Source organism: Puma concolor, chromosome C1, assembly GCF_028749965.1.
Source record: "Puma concolor isolate L17-30 chromosome C1, mPumCon1.1.hap2, whole genome shotgun sequence".
Taxonomy (NCBI): domain Eukaryota; kingdom Metazoa; phylum Chordata; class Mammalia; order Carnivora; family Felidae; genus Puma; species Puma concolor.
Genome location: NC_141674.1, coordinates 49,158,920 through 49,182,215, shown reverse-complemented (window position 1 = coordinate 49,182,215; position 23,296 = coordinate 49,158,920). Strand labels below are relative to the sequence as shown.

Here is a 23,296-nt window from a genome sequence, read left to right as displayed (position 1 = left end):
TAAATTGGTTGAACTACTCCTGAAAACCTTTAGGCAATATCTAATAAAGCTAAAGATTCACACCAGATGATCTGACTAGCTACCGGAAACGTTGACATAACCTGTACTTGCACAACAAACGGTATAACTACAGCAGTTATTTAAGTCCTAAGGACCAGGCTCTGGGTTTTTCTTCAATTATGCCAAGCATTTTTATACCCATCACACAGAGGAGTATAATGAGGCTTGGGGAGGTTAGATTACTATGCAAATTCACGAAACTAGTAAAGACAGAAGCAAAGATTAAATCCCTGCCTATGGGACTTCCAGGCCTTATTCCTAACTGCCACCCTCTACTGTGAACACATGGTCAGTAATTACCTATTTAGATATGTTTTTTGAAAAGCCACTTAGGTAATAAGACCTAAGGACCTCCCACCTCCCAAACTGTTTTCCTAGTATTTATCTTCCTTTATCTTTGATGAACAGTATAGGTGTTACTAGGGAAAGGAAAAGTGATACGATACGGCAACAGCTTGATTTCCTACAAAGCTGTCTGGAATTGGGTCTCTAGAAGTGTTTGCAGGGTTTGCACATGCTAATGAAGACAGAAGGTCTGCAAAATAGTGTTTATAAGGGCACCAGGGTGGCTCAGTCCATTGACTGTCCCATCCCTGATTTCAACTCAGGTCATGATCTCACAGTTCATGGGCTCACACCCTGCATTGTGCTCTGTGCTGACAACGCGGAGCCAGCTTGGGATTCTCTCTTTCCCTGTCTGCCTCTCTCCCACTCATGCACGCTGTCTCTCAAAATAGATAAATAAAAGTCCAAAGATAAAATAAAACAGGTTATACATGTGCACTAATTTCCTTAGACACTAAAGAAAAAAACATTCCTTTACTCTCAGAGCAAATTGTGTTCCTTCCATCCTATAGAAGGAACTCCTCCCTTATTCTCAACCAGGCCTTGGCCTCAGGCTGATCAGACACTTGGCAGAGTGGAGACCACACTGAAAACCCTTCTGTGTGAGTCTTCATTTGACTGCACACTTCTTTCACTGAAGTGCTGCTCAAGCTTTCACCGGCCTTCTCTAGACATTCAGCATTCAGCTTCCTACTCCTCTCAAATTTCATTAAAAAGGTGCTTGTTGTTCACCCACTAGATGGTTTTTTGGCCTTATCTCAATCTTTACCACACATCTTTAGGGTAACTTTTCAGATTCCCATTTTGCAGGGGGTAGAGTGAAGATCAGAGGTATGAAGGGATCTTCAAGGTCACACAAACATTAAGGGACCTCATTCAAGGTCACACAAATATTAAGGGACAGAACCAGGCTCTATAGGATGTTAGAGATCTCTCTTTCCTTCCTACACACTACTTAAATAAAGCTCACAGCCAAAGGCAGAAACACAGACAGAAACACAAAAGCCTTAGCGACTTGGGGCTCAGCAAAAGGCTAAGCTTGTGTATTTCAGTAGCCTCTAAAACATTAGTAATTGAATTGCATTACAATTATTGTTTCATTTTTTAATTATTTGGGTCCACTTATATATGCATTTATGTCAAACCTTTAGTTAACACTGCATACCAGCAGGTCCTGGGCTAAGAACTGGAAATTTATGTGGGATTATTGGTTTTATTATGACAGCATGCTACCCACCCTCACCGACCTTACAATCTAATTAGAAAGATAAACAATTGAATTAGCAACATGATAAAATGTGTTGTCTATTACAACGGGAAACTATGACTTAGATCATCAAGTAGAAATACAATCATAATTAGTACTGTTGTCAAGAAAACATGACAGAGTGAAATATATTTTAGATTAAAATCAAGATATTACTAAAATAAGTTTGAGGCTTTTATGTGTATGTGCCTTAATAGCTAGAAAAATATTAACTTTTTTGGATGATGCAGAATAAATGAGAGATTACTCCAATATAATTGATCACCTGCCTTTGTTTTACAGTAAAATCAAAGCCCATGAGCATGTCTGGTTCTACCTTCTGTATCTAGCAGGGTATTGTGGAATAAACAAGGTCTTTGGAGGTGCAAACATTGAGTATAAATATCAAGTGTGTGTCTAGTTTTTCTAGTTCTTGTTTTCATTTCTATTAAAAAAGGCATTCGTAAGAATACTGGCACAGGCTAGCTGTGAGAACGAAGGAAAACCATGTATATAAACATACTTTGTTATGTATTCTATTAATCAGAACCTTTTTGGTTGCAAGTGCTAAAAATCTAATTCAAGTTAGCTTTAAAAAATGGCATGTATTGAAAACTATGGCCACACAAAAACTTGCACATGTATGGTTATAACAGCTTTAGGCATAGCTGCCAAAATCTGGAAGCAACCACGACATCCTTTAGTAGGTAAATGAATTAATAAACTGTGGTGCATCCAGTCCATGGAATATGATTCAACTCTAAATAGAAAGGAGCTATCAAGCCAGGAAAAGACATAAAGGAACCTTAAGTGCATATTGTTAAGCAAAGAAGCCAATCTGAAGAGGCTACATACTGTATGATTTCAACTACATGACATTCTAGAAAAAGCAAAACTATGGGGACAGTAAAAAGATCAGTGGTTGCTGGGGATGGAAGTGGGGGCACAGTGAATAAGCGTAGCTCAGAGAACTTTTAGAGCAGTGAAAATATTCTATATGACACCTTAATAATAGACACTTGACATCATACATTTGTCCTAATCCATAAAATGTGTAACAGCAAGAGTGAACCATAAGGTAAAGTATGGACTTGGGGGATCATGCTCTATCAATGCAAGTTCACCAATGGTAACAAATGCACCACTACATTGGGGGATAATAGGGAAAGCTCCAAATGGGTGGGGTCTGGAGGATATAGAAAATCTTGGTACCTTCAACTATTGGGTGAACTTAAAACTGCTCTCAAAAAATGTCTTTAAAACAAACAAACCAAAAAAATGGTGTTTACTGACTCCAGTGACCAAAAAGGGTGGGGTGGATCTCACCTCATGCACTGCTGGACCTGGGCATGAAATGATACAATCTGAATGCCCTCCATCTCTTGCCTTTGGTATATACTCCGTTGGCTTCATTCTCTCCATTCTCTCTGACTGGCAAGCCTACAGGAGAGGAAGTCTTTCTCTCCACTTTCGTGTATACAAATCCTAGGAATTCTGATCGTCCAAGCTTTCATTCTTTACCGACACCTTGTGTGAATTATTGTGACTGGCTGGACCGGGTCATACTTTTATTTACCCTGTGCTGACATGAAGAGGTACCTGGGATTAGCGGCCCTGTCAGAATACTGTGGAGTATGTTCTGGTATAGAAGCAATTCTCCAAAGAAGGGCTAGAGGAAAGCATGCTGGAAAGTCAAATCTATACAATCCATACAAACAGCATACCTAAAGTTAAGACCTGTCGATCTCTACAGACACGTCACAGTACTCTAGCTGTGTGATCCAGGCCAAAACATTTCATTGCTCTGAGCTTCATTTTCCTCTTCATTTCCTCTTCATTTTCCTTATAAAATAAGGCACTTCTAGGGCCATAAGCATTAAATGAAATCATAAACCTAAGATGCTTTGTATCTTGGACATAGAATTACGCTGCACATGGTAGCCATTAGTAATAATAATAATCCTCAGCTCAAAGATATGGGAACAAAGGCCTAGAGAGGGTGTGACTTGCCCTTGGCCAGATCCATTGAACACCCTGATAGAGAGATCATAACAGCAAGTACCAGAGCCTGGAGCCCTGAAGAAATCCTTTGCACTCTGGGAATTACACAAATGATTTATCAATGATGACATCTGGTCCCGAGGGAGAGAAGGCTTACTTTTAGCTGTGCTTCAGGACAATCGTATAATAAGCGTAATGTCTTGTACTGCATGGTGCTTTTATTTTTCAAAGTGTTTCCCATCAATTACATCATTTTACCCTTAAATATCCCTATGAGTCAGGGAAGACATTATCACCATTAGTTGTTGCTTTTACTATTGATTTTTTTCAATGCTCCGTTTGTTATAGAGCAAATACGGCCATTTTCATTTTTAAACTGTTTCTAATTTTTTTTTTCAATGAATTCTGGTGCTTAGCTTTCTCTAACTTGAATTGTTGTCTCCTAATTGAAAATGGCAAATTTCCTTGACAAATGCACAGCAAGATGGCTTAGAAGAGAATCACTAAGGAGTGGAAGAGCTGAAAACGCCTTTTTACATGCAAACAAATGGATTACAAAATCTGTGTTTCCCAATCCTGAACTTCTGCAGCAGCTCAAGTCAGGACCAAGGAATCTGTGAACTAGCTAATACCACAAGTTAGCAGATGTTCACATGGGTCCCAGGCAGTTGCCAAATGAATCATTTCTCAGTATAAACAGAACCAATGGAAAGTCTAGACCTCATGAAATCCTGAAATCTGCCAAATTACTCCAGCAGAATGGAAACAAATTCTTACCTTTTCTCATTATACACAGTAGAAAGTCTGATGGATAAAGGGGAGGTAAAGGCCAAAAGTTCCAGATTCTACCACTCAGCTCTGCCACTGACTGCTGTCTTACCTTCGCAGAGGGACTTATGTTCTTCTGCCGTCACTTCTGGAGAACAGAAATACCGTGAGCTTCTGGATTTACACCCAGACCTACATTCTGAACACATGACACATTACCCAATTTTCCCAGCCCTAATTTCATCATTTGAGCTGCTTATATTTGAAGATTAAATAGCATCACTATGTATGAAGACCTAATATAGTACCTGGCACATAACAGAGATCAATAATTATCAACTTCTCTTTCCCTAGAGCAAAACAAACAATGAAGTCTATATATACTTGATATGCAGATTCATGCATAGGTACATAGATGATAGTATAATTATATGCATATACATTGTGAGGATAAATTAAAACTCAATTCTTTAAAATTATTATAAATATACATAATATATAATAGATACTACATTTTCTACTCTATATTATTTTGAATTCTTTTTTTTTAAGTTTATTCATTTATTCTGAGAGAGAGAGGAAGAGACAAAATCCCAAGCAGGCCAGCACAGAGCCCAACGTCGGGCTCTAACTCATGAACCACGAGATCATGAGCTGAGCAGAAATCAAGAGTCAGACGCTTAACTGATTGAGCCACCCAGGTGCCTCTATTTTGAATTCTTGAATAAATATTACCTCTTCAAAAAGAGTATCACTGTGTAAAAGCCAGGATAGGATCAGTCTATTCAATTACACAATAATTATTTAAGGACCTCCTCTGTGCCAAACACTTTCATGCATATAACTACTAGCAAAACAGATGTGGTCTCCACTCTATATCTAATGGATGTTCAGGCAGAGGATTCTAGAAAGAGCAAAGGGCACATATACATTAACTTTAAGGAAGAAGAGGCGCTTGAGTGGCTCAGTCTGTTAAACATCCATCTTCCATTCAGGTCATCGTCTCAGTTCAAGCCCCATATGAGTTCAAGCCCCATGTCAGGCTCTGTACTTATAGCCTAGAGCCTGTTTCGGATTCTGTGTCTCCCTCTTTCTTTCCCCCTCCCCTGTTTGTGCTCTGTCTCTGTCTCAAAAATAAGTAAATAAACTTAAAAAAAAAAATCTTTAAGGAAGAAACTGAAAGACCTTTCCTAAGGCAGAATCTGTGGGAAGTGACAAGTTGTCTCTGTGGCCAGAGACAAGATCCTTATCTATAAATAAATGTAAGATAAGCAGCCACTATCTGATGAAGGTGAGCTTTCCAAGGAATTTCAACTTCTCTTTTTTAAAAAAATGGTCAGTGTACATGTCTACAAAAACAAACAGAGAGAAGCTTCGCTTCTTGACTTGCTTGGGTAGCCAAAAATTCTCAAATGGGTCTCTAAAGGGAATCGGTGTCCCAGTCAATCCAATGCCTAATGGAAAATCTAATTTCACAGTCTGGCTAAATAACTCACTGGTCACATGTCTTTGGGCAAGTTGATTAACACCTAGGCCTCAGTTTCCCCATTTCAAATGTTGACAGTCATAAACCAGTCCACTCCTCTTTTCAACCATTCTTAGGACACCAACACTTTAATGAAAGGGGTGTTTGATATCACCTCCTGCCCTGTGATTTTATTCATTTGTCATAACACCTGATTTTATCATCAGCCAGTAACTACTTATTTAAAAAAAAATGGAAACATCCTTGAATAATAAGACTCTTGTGGGAATAGTAAGGGAATTGGAACTCACTTACAAAAATCAAGTAGCAAAATGATTTAGCTGTTGGTTCACTCCAGCCTGGGCTGTGTTTTGCATGAGAAATGAGCTCATCTCTGAATGTAGCAGATTCTGCTTGTTTGGGTAGTGCTTCTAATCGAGGCATATATATTTTGCCTCAATCACAGGAAAACAAATTGTCAGTGGCATATCGCTTTGGTGTTTGAACCATTTGTTGGATTTCCTGCCTTCCTAAATGTCTGAAACAGAAGCATGAAGCATGAATTGGCCAAACTAGAAAACCCAGTATTTATGAGTCTATTCGAACCTTGTAAAGATTTGATCAGCAAATATGCCAATTGATACACCATAATGTTTTACAACCGCAGTCGTCTTGGTCTATAAAACTTATTATAATTCTGAAGGGATTTCTGCTTTCTTTGCAGACATTTCTGTTTTACTGCCACCCAATGGCGTATATTAGAATTGGCAGTTTTGCTGTTGGAGTTTCAGGAGGCAGATGTTTTTAAGTTTATGGCAAACAAATGATCCTGAAAGGCATCTTTCTCTCCTGTCTCACGCACCTCGCTCCCCCGCCCCTCGCCCACACACATACACATATACTATTCCAGCCAGAGTCTAAAAGGCTGTAGCATGGATTATGGTCTATGAGGTAGAAAAGATCCCAAATCTACTTTTGCCAAAAGAGCTGTGATCCTTAACATCTACTGGACCATCAGCAAAGCTGATATTTTGACTCCTATTTCTGAAATCTCTACCAGTTCTAATGCAATACAGAGAAGCTTCTAGAGTCAGAGAAGTTAGCAGCCAAATCAGTTCCTCAGATTACTAGGTTGAACTTGGCAGACTCATTGCCCCGGACAAGTACAGTGGGATGTCAAGTAGAATTACTTTCTAAGAGATTCCTAGAGTACAGAGCAAAGGAAGCAAGAGAAAAAGATCAGTCATAAATACTGAGCATACAGAGAAGTAAGATCCTGTTCTACAGAGATTCTACCGGTTCCCACAGAAATAGTGGTTCTAAGGCTGCACAGTAACGTTGAGTTCTATAGATCAATGGCTTTCAATCCAAGAACAGCATCCCCAGAATGAGCATTTGAAATGGAAAGAGGCTTATATTTTTATTGCCACCTTGAATGGGGTGCACTCCTAGCATCTAATGCTCATGAGTTAATGTTGCTAAATGTCCTGCAATGCTCTGGACAGTCCTGCATAATGAGGAATGTTCCATCAAGAATGCCAATACTGTCCCCATTGGGAAACACTGCATTCACTTGAGGACTGGGACAATTCTTCATACCTTCTTTCATTCTTTGATAAATGATTTTCTGAGCCCCTTCAAGTCAGACCTCAGGTTAGAATCTACAGATCTGATTTTAAGATGGAGCTTCCCATAAATTTCAAAGGATCCCAGTGGGTATTCCATGCATTCTCACCAACATACCAACACTTTACTTTTGTTGGTTTTCTTTTTGCCCTTGAGGATGTGGTAACTGTCCAGGAAGCCACGAGAGGATAGCAGAATCTTGCCACTGCCTCAGATGAAGCTGCCCTCCAGGAGAATGTTGATTACCTGTCAAAGATGCTGTGATCCAGGGCAATTAAAGCATCAAACCCCCAAGAGACTCGAGCAGAGCTGCCTTCTAATTCTCACACCAAAGTAGAGAAAAACATCCCCTTTTCTCTTTTGTGTTACACCTTGTCACCTGCTCACCAAACAGGTGCCATTCGTGTCTCTGTGTCTCAGAGTCTCCCCACATCATCCCTTTTATCATGTGCTTCTAGACTTGGGTTACATGGGTAGGGTACCTAAATTTCAGACAAATGCTATTATGTCTATCCTGTTTCAGGCTCAGTCCTAGATATTCACATAAAACTAAGTCATTCTTCTCCTTCAACAACCCTCTCCATCCCTGGAAAAATCCCTTCATGCAAACCTGGTATCTCAGGTCTTATTCACCAGTTTAGTTCATCAATACATCTAAATCTCAGTTTAGACTCCAGCTGAAACACTCCCTCCCACTACATAGGAACTGAATCACTGTCCTTATCCATGTTGATGACAGAAGACTGTTGGATGGATGGATGGATGGATGGATGGATGGATTGATGATAGAAAGATACAATAGAATATCACATATAGGGGCGCCTGGGTAACTCAGTCAGTTAAGCATCAGACTTTGGCTCAGGCCATGATCTCATGGTTCATGGGTTCGAGACCCGCATCTGGCTCTGTGCTGACAGCTTGGAGCCTGGAGCCTGCTTCAGATCCTGTGCCTCCCTCTCTCTCTGTCTCTACCCTGCGCTCGCTCTCTCTCTCTCTCTCTCTCTCTCTCAAAAATAAATAAACATTAAATTTTAAAAAAATAAAAAGAGAAGAGTAGCACATGTAAGAATGCTTGACATAAAAGCTGGTTCTCAACTTTAGCTATTATTAATACATTTTGATAACTGTATTGTTAGCAATGCCATCTTTTTTAAATGAAGAAACCAAGGCTCAGAGTCACGGAGCAATTAATTCATAGAGTTAGGCTTCTAACTTATCTCTGATGTCAAAGCTCAGGCACTTTTGCTCAAATCTTACTAGCTCTACATTCCACTTTATGTAAGAGTAAGACATTTTGAGATCGTATAACATGTTAATGTCACCTGTAGACAACCGTGTGTATTCACATCACATAGGTGTTCTCAGTTCTTTAAGTGTGGGTTTCTCTCTCATCACATTCTGACAAGGAGGTGTTTCTTTGGAAGACATGGTCTGTACTAATTAGAGGGCAGCTTGCAGCTGAAACCAAAGGAGGAATCCGCTGCGTGTTGGCAGAGCCTACATCACAAGCAATGTATACCAATTCGTGCTACTCAAGAGATAATAACAGGCAGATTATAGAAATAAGTGGGTATCTTTCTTTCATTATGGGCTGTGGGTGGATAAACCGTAAACAACATTTCCTTCATTTGAAAGTGGTAAGTGTAACAGATGGGAAAATTTCTGTTAATAGTATATTAGAAATCTTACATATCTCTATTTTGTTTGTAAATACAATCTTGTTCTGAATCAGTAATTTTTCTGTAAGTGTGCATGTGGTAGACATTCGTAGGGCTCATCAGTATCCACTTTTCTGTTTCCGGGCATACAGAGACAATACTTCTCAGTTCCCTTTTGTAATAAGGAGGCCGTATTCCTCATCTGGCCAATAGAAGCACTGCATATATGGTTTTGAGAGAAAGCACTTAGTTCCAGGTGGGTAACCTTCCACAACTTTCTTCCTCTTGCCACCGTCACCACAGAAGCATGTGTTGAAATGGAGGTGCCATAGGGTCCATAGAGACCAGATTGCTGAACCAACACATGGACAATAATTGTCCTAGAGTCTGCTCAAATGCACAGCACAATTTGCATGAACAAAAATAAACTTCTTTTTTATCAAGACACTGAGATTTTAGTGAGGCACCTTTAGCGAGGCTCAGTCGGTTAAGTGTCCAACTCTTGTTTTCAGCTCAGGTCATGATCTCATGGTTTGTGAGTTCCAGCCCCCCATTGGGCTCTGTACTGATAGCACAGGATTCTCTCTGATGCTGATAGCTGATAGGCTGGGATTCTTTCTCTCCCTCTCTCTCTCTCTGCCCCTCCTCTGCTCTCTTTTTCTCTCAAAATAAATAAACAAACCAAAAAAAAAAAAAAAAGACTGAGATTTAGGTATTGTCTCTTAGCACAGCATAACTTGGACTTTCCCAACTAACACTGTGGGTGAGGTCATTTCATTCATACTGTAAAATAGAATACATGTTTCTCTGTCCTCATCAAAAATAATAGGTGCATTTTAATATGATACTCAGGATCTGCTACAATCTGGGCCAAACCAACCGTCCAAATTTTTCCTTCCACCACTCCACCATGAAACTAGACAATATTCCTTCACCACATCTTACAATTTCTTGATTTTTTTAATCTCCACTCGTGTTATTCTCTCCACTTAGCATACTGTCTCTTCCCCTTTCACATGCCATATGACTAACTACCTTTAAAAGACCCAACTCATATGCTAACTCTTCCATGAAATCTCCCCCAATCCTACTATTCTGAATTTCTCTTTCCTTCAAGTTTTCATACTAATTTCTTATTATTCTTTCTTACTTTATATCCTATATAATGATTTTTAACATATTAGTTTCAAGTGTACAACATAATGATTCAATATTTGTAACCATTGCTAAATGATCACAAGAAGTCTAATTAATATCCATCCACACACAGTTATAATTTTTTTTCTTATAATAACTTTTAAGATCTACTCTCTTAGTACCTTTTAAATAAACAATACAATATTATTAACTATAATCACCATGCTGTACAATACATCCCCATGACTCATTTATAACTAGAAGTTTGTACCTTTGGAACCCGTTCACCCATTTTACCCATTCCCCATGCTTTACCTCTGGCAATCACCAATTTTCTGTACCTATGGGATTTGTTTAGGTTTTTGTTTTTTTGGGTTTTTTTTTGCTTTTTACATTCTACATATAAGTGAGATAATACCTTACTTGTTTTTCTGTCTGACTTATTTCACTTAGATAATGCCCTCAAGATCCATTCACGTCATTGCAAATGGCGAGATAATTTCTATCTACGTATCCATCAGTGGACACCTTGGTGGTTTTCAGGTCTTAGCTACTGTAAAGAATGCTGTAACGAACATGAGCATGTATTTATCTTTCTGAGTTAGAGCTTTCATTTCTTTAAATAAATACGCAGTAGTAGAATTGCTGGATACTGTGGTAGTTCTATTTTCAGTGTTTTCAGGAGACTCCATACTGTTTTTCATAGTGGCTACAACAATTTGCATTCCCATGAGCAGTGCACGAGAGTTCCTTTTTCTTTCTCTATATCCCTGCCAACACTTGTTATTTCTTGTCTTTTTGCCACTAGCCAGCCATTCTGACAGGTGTGAGGTGATAGCTCACTGTGGTTTTGAATTGCATTTCCCTGACGTTGAGTGATGTTAAGTACCTTTTCATGTATGTGGCCATCTGTGTATCTTCTTTGGAAAAAAAAAAAGTCCATTCAGATCCCTTGCCCATTTCTAATTGGATTGTTGGGTTTTCTTGCTATTGAGTTATTACAAGTTATTTGTATATTTTGGATGTTAACCCCTTATCATATGCATGATGTGCAAGTATTTCCATTAAGTATGTTGTCTTTTCATTTTGTGCATAGCTTCTTTTTCCACATAGAGCCTTTGAGTTTGGTACAGTCCCACTTGTTCATTTTTACTTTATTTCTCTTGATTTTGATGTCAAACCCCCCAAAATCATTGCCAAGACCAACCTCAAGGAGCTTACTGCCTATGTTTTCTTCCAGGAATTTTATGGTTTCGGTCTTACATTCAAGTCTTTCAAATATTTTGAGTTGATTTGTGTGCGTGGTGTAAGATAGTGGTCTCATTTCATTCTTTTACATGTAGTTATCCTGTTTTCTCAGCCTCATTTCTTGAAGAGACTGTTCTTTCCTCATCATATATTCTTGCCTCCTTTGTCATGAATTAATTTACCATCTATGTGTGGGTTTATTTCTGGACTTCCTTTTCTGTTCCATTGACCTCTGTGCTGGTCTTCATGCCAATATCATACTGTTTTTACTACTATAACTTTGTGATATATTTTGGAATCAGAAGTGTGATATCTCCAGCTTTGTTTTTCTTTCTCAAGATTGCTTTGTCTATTTGGAGGCTTTGTGGTTCCATACAGATTTCAGTAAGGTTTGTTCTAATTTGTGAAAAAATTACACTGGAATTTTGAAAAGGAATGCATTGAATCTGTAGATTGCTTTAGGTAGTATGGATATTTTAACAATATTAACCTACCCAGTTATGGATTATTATTGTTTATGAGCAAATTTTAACTCCCCTGTTAGCAATTTTGACAGGATCATTCAAATCTGATTATCATTGTATCTTCAACAATTCAAACCAGGGCCATAAAACTATGCCTAGTAAATATTTAATAGGTATAGATACATCAGTGATATTATTACAGCAAGTTTTGCCATAAAATCAACTGAGGCTTTTGGGGGGCACTATCAAGAAGCATTCCTTCTTTCAACCACTTTCTTACTCCTATTCCAAAAAAAAAAAAAAAAAAAAAACAACAACATTATTGGGGCACCTGGGTGGCTATGTGTGAGTTTATTTCTGGACTTTCTATTCTGTTGGTGGCTCAGTCTGTTGAGCATCTGACTTCGGCTCAGGTCATGATCTTGTGGTTCGTGGGTTCAGGCCCTGCATCGGGCTCTCTGCTGTCCACACAGAGCTTACTTTGGATCCTCTGTCCCCCTCTCTCCACCCCTCCTTCACTTGTGCCCTGTCAAAAATAAATAAACATTTTTTTTTTAAAAAGCAAGAAGCATTATCTTAGTTAAGCCATGCTTAGAAGTTGGTGGGGATACTGGGCACTGAGAAGTCCTGCATCTATACAAGTTCCTTCTTCTAGACCATGCAGCAGTATTAGCAAATGGACCAGGCGTCTTGCTTCTCCCACAAGCATTCAAGAATGGAAGACTTTATGGCACTCAGGCTTCGTGGTTGGTGTTAAGAAAACTGGGACTGGGAGGAAGATAGCAACTGCATGGATATTTATTGACAATACAGAGTGTGCCAGGACCTGTGCTAAGTGCTTTGTGTTTGTTTTATCACTTGCTCTTCCCAAGAACAGCAGGGAGCTGTTATAACATGGTGGATGGTGCATCAACTTTGTAGCCAGATTGCAAGCATTTAAATCCCAGGCTTACCACCAACTGGGCGACCTAGGACAGGTACTTCACTCTCCTCTACCTGTTTCCTTAATTGAAAGCAACACTCTCTACCTCATAGAATTATTATGATGATAAATGTGTTGGTAAATACAAAACACTTTGGTGAGGGCCTGCATACAGTAAGTGCACAATTAATATTGCTTTGAACAAAAAAAAGAATGATATAACTGTTGTTATCCTCCTTTCACAGATTAGGATACTAAGGCATAAATGCTAAGCTCATGGTCCAAAGACACACGATAGTAAATGGCAGGGTTGGGATTTGAACCCAAGCCTCTGACCTCAGAGCCAGTGCTCTGAATTCTACCCTATAGCCTCTTTGCGGCCTTCAGAATCGCTAGGCAAGAAGGTTTGAAGACTATCCATGCTCCATGTAGCTGCATGGAGGAATTGATTAGACAAGGTAACTTGCGAGGTTCCTTTCAACCTTGAGATATTGTGATTTACAGATGCTCAAACTTAAAAGCAAGTAAGGTTCCTAACAATCCAGGGCAGAGGTGACTGGAATGGTCTTTCTGTGGTTGAGAATGTCTCTGTGCTCATTCTCTAGAACCTTTTAATACAACCACGTTTTTCTAGGTTGCTTAATATTATACTACAGAAGTTAAAAACACATGTTCCAAGAAGATACAATGCTATATAGTGAGACAGATATGAATTTGAATCATTGCTGTACCATTTATTTGCTGTAAGACCTTGGGCAAGTTATTCAACCTCCTATCTGGTTAATCTCTACCAGATTCCCTTATTTTGTAACTTTCTGCATACTAGCTCTTCTCCAGAGCCAAGGGCTTCTCCAACAATTCACAGTTCTATTTACCTTCTTTTCCCCTGTGCAATGATTTATTGGTCCAAATGTCTCCTAACCCAAACAAGTCAACCATGATTTGTCCCTAGTAAATGGGACAAAGAAATTCCAGGTGTACTGGTCTCTTGAATGGAAATGATATAAACTCATGAATTGTTATGGGAGACTTCCTTTCCTGTGGTCTTGGGATCACAAAACACCAATGCAGAGCAGAGCAAAGAATAAATGAAGCTGAGGCACAGAGAGGAGCAGAAATAAGGGTTAGAAAAAGAAAATTCTCCTCATGTCCCTCATGTTTCAGAGGGCTGAGTTCATTTCTGCATGTGGGTTTCATGACAAATACCCATTTTGCTAGAATCCCCTTTAGTGGAGTTTCTGCTTTTTACCACCAATAGTCCTCCTGTCTGATCTAGTACTCTGAGACCAGATTCTTCATCAGCAGGGCAAAGAAAATAATCTATCCCTTAAGAGATCATTACTGAAATTAACTGAGACCCTTCCTCAGGGACTGACACATAGTAAACCTTAAATACATAAGAAGCTATCCTTCGTTAAATGATGCTTCCTTAACATTATCATCATCATCATTATCATACTGTTACAAATTATCCAACATGTGTTCATGATACATACTATGTACCAGCACCGTGCTTAGAACTGGCCGCATGACAAACAAGATGTAGCATTTACCATCCACAGGAGCAACTCCACAGGGGAGAAAGATATTGAACCAGTAATTACAGTGAAGAGTAGAAGGTGTTAAGACTGCTGGTTTACTTAAGGGAGCACGCCCACCTGCCTGGGGACACTGAGAATAGATAGCTTCACGTAGTTGGGAACATTTGACTTTATCTTCAAAGTTTGAAACGGGGCCACAAGGAAGACATTTCAAGCAAAAACAACCACCTCTAAAAAGGCATGAGGGATAAAACTTCTAGAAGGTTGAAGGAACTTTAGGTAATATGGCACAGCTTCAGTTAATTAGGTGGGGAGAAAGAGAGTGGGGGACGAGACTGGAGAAGTGGGCAAGAACCACATCAAGGGGGCCATAATAAAGGATGCATATATTATTTTAAGGAGGTAAGACTAATGGCAACAAATTCTTACCAGATACCAAACACTGTTCTAAACATTTGCTCATTCCTTTCAACTTTGCATTATTGTAGGTATTGGTATTACCCATGAAGAAATAAAATTACAGAAAGGCAAAGTAGTTTGCCTGAAGTAACTCATCCTACGTGCAGAGCCAGGTTTGGAATCCAAGCAGTTAGGGCTTGTATTGGGTTGAATTGTGTCTTAGTTCAAGTTGCTATAAGAAAAATACCACAGATTGAATAGCTTAAACAGCAACCACTCTTTTCTCACAGTCCTGAAGTCGGGGAAGTCCAACATCAAGGAGACAGTTCTGAAACACAGCCTTCTTCCTGGTTTGCAGAGGTATGTCTTCTTGTTGTACCCTCACAGCGTGGAGAGAGAGGGAGCCCTAGTCCCTTCATTTCCCTTTAAGGGCACTAATCCTGTCATGAGGGCTCAACCCATATGATCTCACTTAAACTTAATGACCTCCCAAAGGCCCCACCTCAAATACCAACACATTGGGAATTAGGGATTCAACATATGAATCTGTGGGGGTCCACAGACATTCCGTTGATAGCAAATTGTATCCCACCAAAATTCGTGTGTTGAAATCCTAACCCCCAGGACCTTAGAATGTGACCTTATGGGGCGCCTGGGTGGCGCAGTCGGTTAAGCGTCCGACTTCAGCCAGGTCACGATCTCGCGGTCTGTGAGTTCGAGCCCCGCGTCAGGCTCTGGGCTGATGGCTCAGAGCCTGGAGCCTGTTTCCGATTCTGTGTCTCCCTCTCTCTCTGCCCCTCCCCTGTTCATGCTCTGTCTCTCTCTGTCCCAAAAATAAATAAACGTTGAAAAAAAATTTTAAAAAAAAAAAAAAAAAAAAAAAAAAAAAAAGAATGTGACCTTATGTGGAAATAGGGTGATTGTGGAGGTAATCAGTTAAGACGAAGTTATCCTGGAGTAGAGTGGGCACAGAGGCCCACACAGGGAGAATACCACGCAAGCCAACATAAAGGCTGAAATCCACAAGCCAAGGAATGCCAAATATTGTCAGTAAACCACCAAAAGCAAGACATAAGCATGGAACAGATTCTCCCTCACCACCCTCATAAGGCACCAACCCTACTGATACCTTTTTGGACTTCTAGCCTCCAGAATTGTAAAATAATAAATTTCTGTTTTTTATAACGTCCCTACTTTGTTGTACTTTGTTATGGCAACCCTAGTAAATTAACACAGGGCCCCAAATTGGCCCATCTAATCAGTATGCCACGTGATCTTCTTTCTCCAGAGCCAGGAGAGGGTTTTAAAAAGGAAAAGAAACTCAGCCATCTTTGCAGTCTGTTAGAAAATCGTCCTGTCATTTGCTCATCTTTTTACCCACAGTCCTTCCTTAGTCATAAAGAAGATCATTGGCTTGGGTCCCATATGTTTATCAGGGGGTAAATGTGTAAAGCCCCGAATTCTTTGCAATACAGTTCAGTTTAACATCAGTATTTTTCTCTATTTTTGAACAGGGACTTCAACGCAAAATGCCTCATTTTTACATATCTGCGATTAAACTGTTCAAAAGAGCAGTGCTTTATTGTTTCCTATTTATAAACTCATTCTACTTTGACTTATATGGGCAAAAACAAAACATTTTTTGGAGGCATTTTTTTTTCCTTTTCTTTACTTGATGGTAAATGTAAAATCGTGAAGTTTTAGGAGGAAGCATTCTTTGGTTTCCTTATTATAGCTATTCATCTTTCTTCGGAGAAAGAAAGAGAGCTGTCTCCATTGGAAGATGTTTCTCTGGAATCCTTCTCTGGTGACTTGTAATCTAAAGCTGTTGAGTTCAAGGACAGTTTTAACCACAGTATTTAATCTTCTGGAGACATTTATTACATAGCTTTTTGTTTTGCCTTGTTTAATATAAACCACTAGAGAGATGTTTCTTGGTTATGTCATTTCGTAAACCAGAGTGTGAAGTAGAAAATCCCAGATAAGAAGAGGCCACTCCTCATTAGGAATTCTATCATAGGATGCACCTGGGTGGCTCAGTCATTTGGGCGTCCCACTTCAGTTCAGGTCATGGTCTGTGGGTACAAGCCCCACGTCAGGCTTTGTGCTGACAGCTCAGAGCCTGGAGCCTGCTTCTGATTCTGTCTCCCTCTCTCTCTGCTCCTCCCCTCCTTGTGCTCCATCTCTCCCTCTCTCTCTAAAATAAATAAACGTTAAAAAAAAATTCTAGCATAGAATCTGCATTCTCTAAGGGAACTAGAGCCTTAAAACAGTGCCAATGAAAACATCAACATTAATAACAATACTGACAATAATGGCTAACTTCCACAGAGGAGGTATGGAGTAGTGGCTATAAAGGGTACTTCTAGAATTAGACACACCTAGATTTTTTTTGCAGCTCTGATTCTTCCTAGCTATGCTCCCTCTAGCAAGTTATCTTCTCTAAACCTTGGATTCCTCACCTCTAAAATGGAGATATTAAATCCATAAGATAAGATATTGAATGAACAGCACAGGGGGACTTGTGTGGCTCAGTTGGTTAAGCAACTGACTCTTGATATCAGCTCAGGGCTTATCTCAGGGTTGTGAGTTCAAGCCTCACATTGGGCTCTGTGTTGAGTGAGGAGCCTATGTAAAAAAAAAAAAAAAAAAAAAAAAAAAGGATGGGGTGCCTGGGTCTCTCAGTCAGTTAAGCATCCCACTCTTGATATCAGCTCTGGTAGTGATCTTCAAGTTGGGAGAACAAGCCTCACATTGGGCTCCACATTGAATCTCCAGCAGGGTGGAGCCTGCTTGGGATTTTCTCTCTGTCTCTGTCTCTCTCTGTCTCTCTGTCTCTCTCTCTCACACACACACATAAAATAAATAAATAAACATTTTTTAAAAAAAAGCTTTTAGTACAATGTCTGGCACATAATAAATATTCACTAAACGTTAGCTGCTATTGAATACAATTTATGAAAGCTTATTACATGTCAGGGGCTCTAGGAATGCTATCTCTAATCCTGATAGCAATCTTCAGGATAATTATTGTTTGTCTCCACCGGAAGGTAAGAGTTAAATTGCTTACTCAAGTTCATTTGGCTAGGAAATGGCAAAGCAGAGGTTCCCTTGGATCTGAAAGAAATATATCCAATTTCAAGTGGATACCTTCAAACTAATAAAAAAGCTGCAGTGGAAATCCTCCCTCTATGTCATTGTGTTTCAAGTTGGCATTTATAAAATCTTTAGGTCAAGATCAGGTCAAAGGGAGCCTTCAGTAGAATAACTGATTTGATCAAAATTGATTGACTTCTTCAAGGTCTATCACAGAATTAACAGTGAAATTTAAAATACCAATCAATTAACTGCAGCCCACATATGAACCTTAGCAACCTGAAGTTTTAAAAGTCTCTGCATTCACCAGGACTCTTTAGGTAAAGATTAATGAAGCTCGTTTCACAATATCTTTTCAGCAAGAGCTACATTTTTCTCTTCAGTGTTTAGGAGGCCTAGAATCTTGCTAGCTTCAAGCATAGCTGGATCCAGGCTCTTCCTTGTCACTCCCTTCCCCACACTGGCTCCATTTTCAGCTCTGATCTGGCTTCCTCCTCATCTGCTGAAAAGGCATATGTGTTCACATAAATATCTGCCAACAACCTCAATACCGTATCCTCACACTTTAGTAACCCCAACAGACAGAAGGCCTCCTTTTTATCCAATACCTGTACAGCGGTCCTCAACAAGAATTCTGTTTGGCCTCCTTGAGCCATAGAATGTGATCAGTTCTATGAAGAAGTGGGTCCTGGTGCACTTGGGTGGCTCAGTCAGTTAAGCTTCTGACATGGGCTCAGGTCACGCAGCATCTCCTGGTGATCAGGCTCTCAAGTCAAGAGCCCCACATCAGGCTCTCTGCTGTCAGTGCAGAGCTGGCTTCAGATCCCCTCTCTCTGCTCTTTCTCTGCCCCTCCCCCCTCATGTGGACGCACATCTGCTCTCTCTCTCAAAAATAAACATTTGTAAAAAAGAAGTGGGCTCTTCAATAACATTGCATTTGTTTCCTACGGCTGCTGTAATCAATTATCACAAACTTGGTGGCTTATGACAACACAGCTTTATTCTCTTAGCGTTTTAGAAGCCAGGTGCCCAAAATCAGTCTCACTGGGCTAACGTCAAGGAGTTAGTAGGGTCTGGTTCCTTCTGGAGCCTCCAGAGGAGGTTTTTGTTTTGCTTTTTTGTTTTTTTGTTTTTGTTTTTGTTTTTTTTTTGCCTTTTCTGGCTTCTGGAGGCCACCTGCATTCCTTGGCTCAAACCCCTTCTTTAAATCATTCTAACCTCTTGCTTCCATGGTCACATCTACTCCTTCCTCTTCCACAGTCCATTATCTGTCTACCTCCCTCTTCTGAGGACACTTGCAATGATATTTAAGACCCACCTAGAAGGGGCGCCTGGGTGGCGCAGTCGGTTAAGCGTCCGACTTCAGCCAGGTCACGATCTCGTGGTCCGTGAGTTCGAGCCCCGCGTCAGGCTCTGGGCTGAATGCTCAGAGCCTGGAGCCTGTTTCCGATTCTGTGTCTCCCTCTCTCTCTGCCCCTCCCCCGTTCATGCTCTGTCTTTCTCTGTCCCAAAAATAAATAAACGTTGAAAAAAAAAAAAAAAAAAAAAAGACCCACCTAGATAATCCAGGATAATCTCCCTATTTTAAGATTCTTAATCACATCTACAAAGTCCCTTTTGCCACAGAAGATAATATTAACAGGTTTTAAGGATTAGGGCGGGGATGTCCAGGAGGCCATTATTCAGCCTACAACAAGCATAAATCCAGGAAGGTATGGCAACCAGTGCAAACAAGTAATCACACTATCAGGCAAAGGAAGACACATTTTATGGAAGAGAGAAACCACAAATTATACAGAGAACAGAGAAACCATTTTCAGCTTCTGGGATCTGATTTGGCTTTGTGACAGATAATTATAATAATGATGACAGCAAACATTTATATTGCTCATTATGTGTCAGCCATTGTTCTAAGTGCTTTACTTATATAACTCAATTAATCTTCACAAAAAGCCATCCTCATTTTATAGAAGAGGAAACCAAGGCACAAAGATTTTAAGTGATTTGCCAAGATCACTGTGAACTAACACAGCCAGGATCTGAACCCAAGGTATCTGATTCCCAGGTGCATACACTTGACCATTTGGGATGGAACTTAAAGAATGGATTGTGAGGAAACATGAAGGGTCTTGTACAGAGAGAACAGAATGAATAAAGCACAGAAAGAAAAAGAAAGAAAGAAAGAAAGAAAGAAAGAAAGAAAGAAAGAAAGAAAGAAAGAAAGAAAGAAAGAAAGAAAAGGAAGGAAAGAAAGAAAAGGAAGGAAAGAAAGAAAAGGAAGGAAGGAAGGAAGGAAGAAAGAAAGAAAGAAAGAAAGAAAGAAAGAAAGAAAGAAAGAAAGAAAAGGAAGGAAAGAAAGAAAAGGAAGGAAGGAAGGAAGGAAGGAAGGAAGGAAGGAAGGAAGGAAGAAAGAAAGAAAGAAAGAAAGAAAGAAAGAAAAGGAAGGAAAGAAAGAAAAGGAAGGAAAGAAAGAAAAGGAAGGAAGGAAGGAAGGAAGGAAGGAAGGAAGGAAGGAAGGAAGGAAGAAAGAAAGAAAGAAAGAAAGAAAGAAAGAAAGAAAGAAAGAAAGAAAGAAAGAAAGAAAGAAAGAAAGAAAAGTTCAGGCCAGGCCAGTTAGTAGACTGGGTTGGATGGAGTATAGAAAGCCCCGGAGAAATAGCTTGAGCATAGGGTGTGGAAGACTTTGAAACCACGGACAACCGCCATGGCTGATAGGAGTCATTTGACTTGAGGTGGGGACTTATCAGAATTGGGCCTTGGGAACACTGCTCTGGCGACCATGTGAAAGCTGGGCTGGCAGAGTAAAAAGGGAACTGTCCCCTTTCCTCCCCCGAGGTACTTTGTATATCACAGAATGTCCTGTGTGTCTCTGCCACTAGAGAGAGAGCCCTAGAGGGGGGATGCGTGTATCATCACACTGCACGTGCCAGTAGGTGATACAGTAAATCACAAAACACAGCACAGCCAGAGGGCAGGAGATAGGCAGGATGGTTACTGGGGCTGCTGCTGGAAATACTAACACCATTTTGGAATCCATTTAAAGTGTCTTTACCCGTGTTTGCTTTTAGTCTCTGAACAATAAAAACTTTCTGGAAATCTGGGATGTGTAGGAATATATTCAAATCTTCACTCTGTCAATTGCCTTCGTGGCATATTGGGAAATTACGCAACACCCCCAAGCCTTATTTTTTTTTTTAATCTTTAAAATATAGATAAAACTTTGTTATTGGTAATTGTTAACTTACCAAGTAATAATAGTTGCCTGGCTCAAATGAGGAATCTGGCATACAGATACCACTCAAACTTATTTTTTTTAATATTCTTATTTCATTTCATCACACAGGTGAGCGAAGGAGTTGCAAGAAAGACGCTCACATGTCTTGGAGAAGCTCCAAAGCACAGATGGGAGAACACTCAGACTCGCCTGTCTGCAGCCACACCCCGGCGCCTGTGGAGGAGCCCACTCCCTCCCCTCTCCAGCAGGTGGAAGAAGACTCGGACCCCGCCCAGCAACAGCCTCTGCGTCCTTAGAGACCCGGCGGTAGCAGCCCCGCCCGCGCGCTGGGCCCGGTGATTGGCCCGACTCCTGGCCTCCAATCCCCCGCCCCACCATGTTCCCCGCCAGGCTGTCTCTGGTCGCGATCCTGGGAGAGCACAGACTGAGTATCCCTGAGCTGCCTGGGTGGGGAAACGCCGCCTCGGGGGTAAGGCCTCCCCCTCTGTTTCATCCCAGGAAAGGGCTCAGGACTGACGTGCAGCTGCTGGGCAGACAGTGGACACCACAATCACAAACTGTGGTCCTTGAAGTTTCAGACAGTTTCACAGAGGTTGCAGGTTCCACTGGACAGGGCTATCCTGGCAGAGCAGGTCTTTCTTGCGTGCTGGCCACACGCTAAGTGAAGTTGGGGTCTTGGAAAGAGCGCTGGTCTACTTCAGACCTGCACACTAGAAACAGGTCTGTTCTCACTTGCTGTGTGAGTTTGGTCAAATGATACACCTCTCTGGGCCTTGGTTTATTAGTCTGTAAAACCAGCGTTTGGATTAGAATGACCTCTGAAGACTTTTCAATAATAGCAGACTCTGAAAGAGAGTGATCAGCCTGGGGCCAGGTTTATAGAACGTCTGAGTTGCCCTTGGCATCAGATCTGTATAAACATCCAGTACTTATCTAATACTGGATCTCAATTGTAGATTCACTGGATTGTTTCAGAAACACACATCAGCAATAACAACAAAAATCCCTCTTTCCTATGTACAGCGCTCCTTCAGATGTTTTATCTCATTGGATTCACTCTAAAACCCAGGGAATAAAATTGGAATTATCCCGGTTTTGTAAAAGGAGAAACTGAGCATGAGAGCTGAATATAAGATCTTCACATACCCACGAAGAGCCCTGGTTTCCTCTCTCACTTCACAAGAATCACATAAGAAAGGTGGAAGGAAACCACCTGATATCAGAAAGGTAGAGTGCCCAAATGGCTCAGCAGACCAATTTGGTGGACCTCTTGAGTGGGATTCCCAAATCTGCTAATTACTGATTCTATGCTATTGAGTAAGTTGCATAAGTACATTATGCCTGTCCCCTCAACTAAAACAAGAATGATAATCATAATTAGGAATATCTTACTCATGGCTTTATCAGGAATGTCGAGTGAGATAAGATAGGCAAAGCACTTTGTTCTGCTGCTATTTTTGTTGTTATAATTGACAACAGTAAATTGACTAATGGGAAATCCAGACGATGAAAGGTTTACTTATTTTCCAACCCAAGGATTTTGAGAAGCATGTCTTCTGTTTGGAAGACTCCATGTGGATCAGATGCAGTGCCTGAGATGGTGGTGAAAATCATTGGAAGTAAACACTTTTGGTACCTCGTGGAGAAGCCAAAGATGTAAGTTTACTGTTTGAAAAATGTCTGCTTTGCTGGGAAGATAATGAAGTTTGGAGTTGCTGGGTTTTTTTTTTTTAATCTGGAAATTTACATTTTTAAAATGTTGTCCATGGAAAATTAAGTCATGAAGGAATAACAGTAGAAGCAAAATCGTGTTGATAACTTCCATGAGCACTGTTTTCCTGATATTTTTCATCTTTATAATTTCCCTTACTCCTTAATTACTTAGGCAGATTTTCCAAATGGATGAGGAATGCAAGCAAAGAGACATTTATAAATATTAATGGAGTATTTCTGCTGCTTCTCATCAGGTGTGCAATCTACTACATGTAGTAATTTTTTTAGCGGGGGCGGGGGGGGGGTCAGTGTTAGTCAATTTGTTATGAATTAAAGGGGTGGGATTAATAATGAATCATAAATTATAAGATT

The 23,296-nt window shown here is 40.2% G+C and overlaps 1 protein-coding gene across 1 annotated transcript in view; it reads left to right on the top strand.

The window, feature by feature from the left end:
* The first annotated feature begins 21,558 nt into the window (after positions 1-21,558).
* Positions 21,559-23,296, top strand: part of CC1H1orf87 (chromosome C1 C1orf87 homolog) — an 85,678-nt gene continuing 83,940 nt past the window's right edge. The window contains 2 exon segments of the mRNA XM_025912684.2: positions 21,559-21,680; positions 22,748-22,867. Coding sequence (XP_025768469.1) covers positions 22,761-22,867 — 107 coding nt within the window. The 5' untranslated portion in view covers positions 21,559-21,680; positions 22,748-22,760.